This window comes from Lepisosteus platostomus, chromosome 6 (genome assembly GCF_059453375.1).
Source record: "Lepisosteus platostomus isolate fLepPlt1 chromosome 6, fLepPlt1.hap1, whole genome shotgun sequence".
NCBI classification, from domain to species: Eukaryota; Metazoa; Chordata; class Actinopteri; order Semionotiformes; family Lepisosteidae; genus Lepisosteus; species Lepisosteus platostomus.
In genome coordinates, this window is record NC_142616.1 from 62,730,416 (window position 1) to 62,738,016 (window position 7,601).

Sequence of the window (7,601 nt, forward strand, 5' to 3'; positions counted from 1 at the left end):
TAGACGACAGTAAAAGAGCACCAGAAGCAGAGGGAGCAGTAAAATTAGGTCAAGAACCACTCTTTATAGATACGGATGTTGCCAACATGCTTTGTTTTTTGCATGTGTCTGAGGGAGTGAAACTGTATGATACGCTTTCTTGTTTTAGTTCACTAAAAAGTACTCTGGTGCAGAGTTCACAACTATGAGGGGGATGATCGAAGGTTATCACTGTCACTCCATTTGTAAATGCAGAACACAAATATGGAAATACGTGAGGTCTTCAGGCTTTTTTTCCCCACTATAACAGTTTACAGTACATCTTCTTAATGTTTTATCTATAGTGCACCATTTCTTTAGCTTACTGGATGCTGTGCACAATCACTCAATAATAAGGTTCGCAAGAACCAGAATTCCCTGATTTTTTTGGGGGGGGAAACAAATACAATTGTATCCCCATTTATAGCACTCTACAGTGAACATCCAAATTAAATTTGCTTTGTGGCAAACACAAGAGGGTGTGTCGGGTTTCTTTTTTTAATGTTAAGAATCTTCCAGAAACCCCATGGGAAGCCATTAGACCCAGATCAAAAATCATTCCTTTCAGTCTGCTCTAAGCACTGACATGGCTAGGTTCTCAAGGAATGCGTTCATCTGCTCAGAAATTAAACAGCTCTGTCTTTTTAACCTCAAGTGCTGCAGCAATATAAAATAACAATACCGTCAACCAGTGGGATCCAATCTTTGCCACATTCAGTACTACTCTTTCTTATGCAATATGCTCTTTCTAGGAAATTTAGCCATCGGCTAAATTGAATTGCAACTGCTAATGTTTGCCTTCTGCGTCAAAAGACTCTCTCCACCTCCTCGTCAACGTCTCCAAACAGAGTTCTCTCTATTACTATGACAACACTGTTAGTTGGCACGCATATCGAGACTTTTCTAGGTCTGGTTAAAGGACGAGGAACACTGGCAACACCAAAAAGGGAGTCTCTTAACCTTTTGAAGAAATTCAAATAGCCCTGTTAAAGCACTTAACATTGATGGATGTCACCAAGCTCCGCAGGAACTTTGCCATTTGAAGCAATTCAATTTAATAAGACCTTTATTGCATCTGGAAGTGTTTACAGAGTACAGTTAATTCTAAAACATGAGAGACGCTGCTGGAAATTTTCAAGCCTTTTTCCAATAAGTGAGCAAAAGAAAAGGGAGCTCCATTCCATGTGGGGGAAAAGCGAAATGTCATCTCAGAACCTACCATATTACTCGCTTAATTACGTTTGTGTCTTATTAAAAAGTGCCAGGCAGACTGCGGAAAAAGAGACAGTAAAGGACCGAAAGTTTAAGGGCTGTCAGGACAGCAGAGTATAAAGCAAAACTTTGATCATAATGCTTCACTGCAGGGATAGTCAGCAAGTCAGCAAGTTTTTATTTGCACTTATTACAGCTGTCAACTGTGGACCACTGAAATAATATCTTCATTAACAATTATTCAATAATACCCTTGCCAATATTTATCGTATAAATATTCTTTCCAACCATCCATTGTCCATTAGCATTAGAGGCTTCTATCACAGCTCTGACATGAACAACTCTGGGACATCTGGGTGACACTGCAAAAACAGACAGCCTAAATCCTACAGAATCCTTTTTTTGTTTCCCCAAAACCATGAGTTATCCAAATTGTTAGCAAGATAAGATAAGATCACTTAATTGGCCATATACAATTTCTTGTGTTAGGAATTTGTCTTTTCGCATACCCCAGCTTGCTCTCCATGAGACACACAGACAGGGAGAGAAGCTTGGGGTCACAGCGCAGGGTCAGCCATTTATACGGCACCCCTGGAGCAGCTGGGGTTAAGGGCCTTGCTCAGGGGCCCAACAGAGTAGGATTCCTCTGCAGGATACAAACCAGCAACCTTCCAACCACAGGCGCAGATCCTCAGCCCCAGAGCCACCAGTACTATGCAATATACAAGGCACTTATAAAGTCATCCAGGTGGATGCTGCACATTGGTGGTGGTGGAGGGGATTCCCATTACCTGTAAAGTGCTTTGAGTGGAGTGTCCAGAAAAGCGCTATATAAGTGTAAGCAATTATTATTAATTATTATAATCTGGCCAATCAGAATGGCTCTATGAATAGAACTGTGCACCACAGAGCAATAAATCATGATAGACATGGGACCATGAGGAACACATTTCCTTGCAAAAAAGACAGTAGACAGCAGAGGGCGCTACTCCAGCTCACTGTGACTATCATGTGTATCAATGGCAGCCTGCTGTAGGAAAGAACACAGTAGCAGAGCTACTGTCAAACTGTTCAGCATCCACTGTGAGCACCTATGTTAATGTGTTCCCATTTGCATGTGTACCAAAGTTCCACATTCCAAGGAAATGTTTTCTAGAAATCACCATTTAAACAATCCCATATATTACAGATGCGGGCAGTTAAATAGAAAACTGCCCTTAACCTTACATAAAACGCACTGTTTTTTTCCATTCCTGAAGATGAAAGATACACCATCATTGGCATAATACATGGCACACATGTATTACAACCAGCATATGCAGTATTACAGTATTTCAAATATTTGGGCGAAACATAATTACATTTGACAAACTTAACTAGAAACTGAAAGATGAGATTTGGTGGCTCAATGTTGCACCACTGCCATCTAGTGGCAGAATAAACACAGCAATATACCTCCATCCACTGATGAACACAAATCCCTTTAGGCTCCCTCCTTCCTCCCCTCTCCCAGCTTTTGTTCTTCTGTGCTATTTAATCTTTGCCACCTCCCCTGTCTTTCTCACAGCCAAAATACTGTATTTTCTCTCTTCTCTTTTCAGTTTGGAATAAACCTATTACTTGTTCCTTTGCAGACAAAGCATGCTGACGCAGCTCCCCACCTGAACTATAAATCCCTTTATTCCTGACAGAAGTAAGGACACAGCAAGACCAAGCAAACTGCACTCAGAAGGTGTAGCAGTCCAGACCTGAACCAAGGATCAGGGAGCTGAGAGCCTGCAGCACGAATAACCAAACCAGCAACCACATCACCCTGCAACTCACAGCTGACCACTCACTGAAGCTCAGCAGGTGTGAGCCTGGCCAGTTCCGGGATGGGAGACCTCCTGGGAAGCTAAGGTTGCTGCTGGGAGAGGTGTTAGTGGGCCAGTAGGGGGAGCAAAACCTTGCAGTCTGTGTGGGTCTTAATGCCCTAGTGGAGTAACAGGGACACCATACTGTAAAAAAGACACCGTCGTTCACATGAGACATAAAACCAAGGTGCTGACTTTCTGTAGTAAAGTAACTCCCAGGCTAGAGTAAGGGTGTTACCCTGGTGTCCTGGCCAAATTTCCCCCTGGCCTTTACCAATCATGGCCTCCTGATAATCCCCATCTATGAATTGGCTTCATCACTCTGTTCTCCTCCCCACTGAGAGCTGATGTGTGGTGAGCTTTCTGGTGTACTATGGCTGCCGTCACATTCTATCCAAGTGGGGGTACACAATGGTAATGGTGGAAGAGAGTCCTCATTACCCGTCAAGCACTTTGTGAAGTGCCCAAAAAAGAGCTCTAAAGTGAGAGGATTACCAATCACACCACTCTTGAATACTTTGACACTGGAGCATGCAGTCTCAATAAGTCTGTGATACAACAAAGGGTACAGCACACTGCCCAGCATTAAAGACAATCATAGGTGAAGATATGCAGCAAAATCACCATGGCAAAACAGATCAATCTAAATACCATCTACACAGAGAGTTTCCAAAGAAAGGTAAAAGCATTATGGAATGTGTGGCTCAATATCTCTACTGTCAAGTTAAACTACTCCCATCCGGGAAACGCCTCTGTGGCCACAAGTGTAGCAGTAATATACTCAGGAAAATGTTCATCCCCTCTGTAATCTCAATGTAAAGGAACTCCCTTATGTCCTGAACCACACCGTCGTGCTGCTGTATTCGGTACTGGAGATGTTTGTCTGTTCTTGAAGTTCTTGAGGAGTTGAAAACTGAACCTGAAATCTGACAGCACCCTTCACTTACACACTTGGCACCCAAAGGCGAACGGTTTTGTCCCTGGATGCAGATGCTACCAGGTGTCCCGATGGAGAAAACTGCACGGACATCACCGCATCCTTGTGACCCACAAAGCGATACGCTCTCATCTGAGGCTTCATGTTCCAGATCATCAGACAGGAGTCCATGGAGCCAGTGGCTGGGGGAGAGACAGTACAGCCTCAATAAGTCTTCGGTGCACAAAGGGAAAATCTTTTTTCTTAGTTCGAAATCACTTTTAAAAGAACTGTACTTGCTGAATGTAGAAATAATAAGTGCAACAGTTAACCCATAGTATTCCAAAATATGGCTTACTATATATCGCAATATTTATAAATATTAATAACGTGGTGCAATATCTATCCATCTGCCTACACGTTATTTTTCAACAGTATTAAAACAAATGTTCTTCACGGGCAGAACTGAACGTTACCGATCTGCTTCATGTTGCAGTTGAAGTCAACACTGGTGATGGTGTCTCTGTGGCCTTTAAAATGCCTTTCTAATGTTGGATCCTCCTGAAAGGCAAGATTGTATTTGAAATATTATGGTCGCAAAAGCTAGAAAGTTTTTTTCATCTTGAATATAATGAGATAAACATCGGTTAGACCAAAATAAAACTCTTCTATTCTACTCCAGAATACTTTAATACAATAGCATATTAATTAATGAGTTTCGGTTGCTGATGACAATACAACTCACAACTAAGTTACTGTTGTTGTGTTACTAAATTGCCACCGTCTGTAGATGATAATGATACAATGATACAATGGTACGGACACTCTAATCTTCTACATAAACACTCTACAAGCAAATCCATTTTAGACGTAACCCGTTTCTTAAACACGCGTTTTTAAAAGGACGATGCACCTTACAAATATAAACAAAAACACACTACAAACTTTCAAATGCGAATCTGCCACTCCGACACAAACTGCATTTACTTACCAAAGCGGAAGACATTTTCCCAGTGCTCCTTAAATTAATCTTTAAAATTCCTGCTCTAGAAGACGAAATCGATGCCTGATATTAATACCATCAAGTCACAGGTACAGTCGATAGCCTGTGCCTTTATTCGTTGGGAACTTCAGCTATCAAAATCACCCATACGGCTTTGGTTTAGCTACCTTGTACTTGCTATAAAAGTAGCAGCATTGTTTTCGAAAGACATAGATACATAACTATAGGAGAAAAACTAAACTTGTAAGTTATTTCTGCAGTTACTTTAAAAAAACATTAAAAATAAAATCCTAATCCACCACGACTGCTGTTGCAGATCGGCTCAAAAGAGTAAATACACCAGCTACTCTTTGATTTACGTTGGTTCAGTTTACGCGCCGCACTGAGCGCCTGCGAGCAACTGCTGAACCTTAAAGGGAAAGACACGCAAACTCGCCGTTTTGGCCGACAATTATTAAACTCGACAGTCGCAGAGCTATTTAATGACAAATGCACTTTTATCATTTTTCTTGTTTCTTGTTGTGTATTTTTCTCGTTGTGCGAAAATCTGTTCTTGTCACAATGCAGTGTAAGAGTTCGGGCGTGCACCCTGTTACTAACAATTAAAATGTGAAAATGCGGTTGTGTGCAGAACATATAAAGAAATGCCCAATAAACACAAACGATGGCTAACACCGCCGGTGTGCTCACCGAGGCCAAACCAAAAGCAGGCAGGTGAAGTGCCCTTAGATGTTTTGGAGTCAAACTATTTTGCAGTTCTTTAGTGAAAACTGCTCTCTTTTATTTTTTAAATATAAACCCATTGATTACTGTTCTATTTAATGACTGCAGGCTCCACCAGGTCGACATACGGTTAAAATCTTTATAAATGAGCCGTGCAGTTCTGCAATGTGGACGCCAGATGTCGCGATAAGCATTTACCATTTCTAAAGGCACATTTCTTAAACTGGTTTGAGAATTTCCCGTCGAGTTGGTGGTAATAAAACCGTGAGATCTCGTTTTGACGGAAATGGCAGATGATAGGTAAAAGATGACGATAGGGTGCGATTCAAAACGTTCAATTGCCAAATTGTACTTTTAGGAGCAAAACGTCTAATCGAATTTAAAAAAAAAATAGAACAGATTAAAAATGCCATTGTTGGGGAAAGTTCTAGTCATTCTAACAATCTACAACATAAAACGGAATGTGAGATTATTTTAAATTAAAATCCAGGATACAAAGATCATATGGGCAAAAACATCTATATGGGGGGAAAATACGATATGTTTATACATGTTTAAACTTACGTTATGCTGCTTTGATGGGGCAATTTTGCTCCAAGGCACGCTAACCAAGGATAATTATGTACTTCGCTGTAAGATAACTGTGTGCTTAGTAAATAAACACCAACAGATCATGCCACAGGCCACAGCGGTTTCTATAATCCATACGGCTAACTTAATAAGCATCTAGCCTGCCATCAGTGCCGCATTCCATTTAAACACTAAGGTTGTGGACATACTACATCGGTAGTATTACCCAGGCCTAATATTATGTGTCCGCGAGCTTTTGCCTCTAAAGCTGATGCTTAACACCTCATACCTGATGTAATTTTTTTTTCATTGAATCTTTTCCCCTAATAATACCCCTGAGAGTTTAATCATCAGTGGGGAAAGTGCCGAATGTTTAAACCAGTCCGTCAATCGTTGTGTGTTGTGCGGCAACGGGGGCTTGTTCCACATTCTTTCCATTTAGCGTGAGACAGCAGATATCGACTTAAACGGAGCCGGAATGACACCCCTACAGTAGCTCTCCTTCCACGCAATTTTTAGTGGTGGTGGGGGAGGTACTGAACATTACAGCTCCCTGATAAATCAGATCGGGGAAAAAGAAATACAGAAGTCTCAGGGTTTCGTAGTTTTGTAACTCATGTCATGTCATTTTACTAAGAATTGCCCCAGCACGCAGAGGCAAATCAAATGCAGATAGCATCCAGATGTCATACCGTGAGGGCACTTGGGTCAAACAGTGGAGCTCTGTGTGGCTGAGAAGCAAAGAGCCACCTGTTATCACGTGGATGACATTCTTATCAGCTACAAAGCTGCGCAAGTATTTAATCAATATTTGCTAAAGGGCAGACTGACAAGTCATTAAAAATAAATAATAGATCCATTTATCATGCTGAGGATTACTTTTTTGTGCATAAGAGTGTTATTTCCAACTCACAGTGCACAATGTTTTCCATTTTTGGAAAAAAAAAAACGTCCTCGATATATTAGAACAAGGCAGGTGTGTCCTTCCTCTAGTCCAGCTTTGAGCTTTGAAACTTCATATAGAACTGGTTAACAGCAAAGCAAATGATTTCTTGCAGTCACCATATAATCTTGCATTTTGAATATCCTGCTATAGTAAATTTCTGCAGAGATGTTGCAACAGCATATGCAAGAAATGTAAGCCAATGTGTAGAACAGTGCTACAGCTGAATCTGCTCATCTCTGTCTTCTATGACCTTCAAAAGCCTCCTTGATGCCATATTTTGAAAAATATTTTCATTTATGAGCCAGTTTTTTTTTTCAAAACTAGCCAGAACGTGGACGAAAAGAAAAATGTGTCTCACAT

General features: G+C 41.0%; 1 protein-coding gene across 2 annotated transcripts in view; it reads right to left on the reverse strand.

The window, feature by feature from the left end:
• LOC148662072 (POC1 centriolar protein homolog A-like) overlaps positions 1–5,420 on the reverse strand; it is a 54,951-nt gene extending 49,531 nt beyond the window's left edge. The window contains exons 1-3 of one of the 2 annotated variants that reach the window (XM_088636775.1): positions 4,991–5,417; positions 4,476–4,560; positions 4,031–4,202 (exon numbers count right to left, since the gene is read on the reverse strand). In XM_088636775.1, coding sequence (XP_088492901.1) covers positions 4,031–4,202; positions 4,476–4,560; positions 4,991–5,005 — 272 coding nt within the window. In that variant the 5' untranslated portion in view covers positions 5,006–5,417. Of the gene's footprint in view, positions 1–4,030; positions 4,203–4,475; positions 4,561–4,990 lie in introns of both variants that reach the window. The other variant, XM_088636776.1, reaches the window with a different exon arrangement.
• Positions 5,421–7,601: the final 2,181 nt, after the last annotated feature.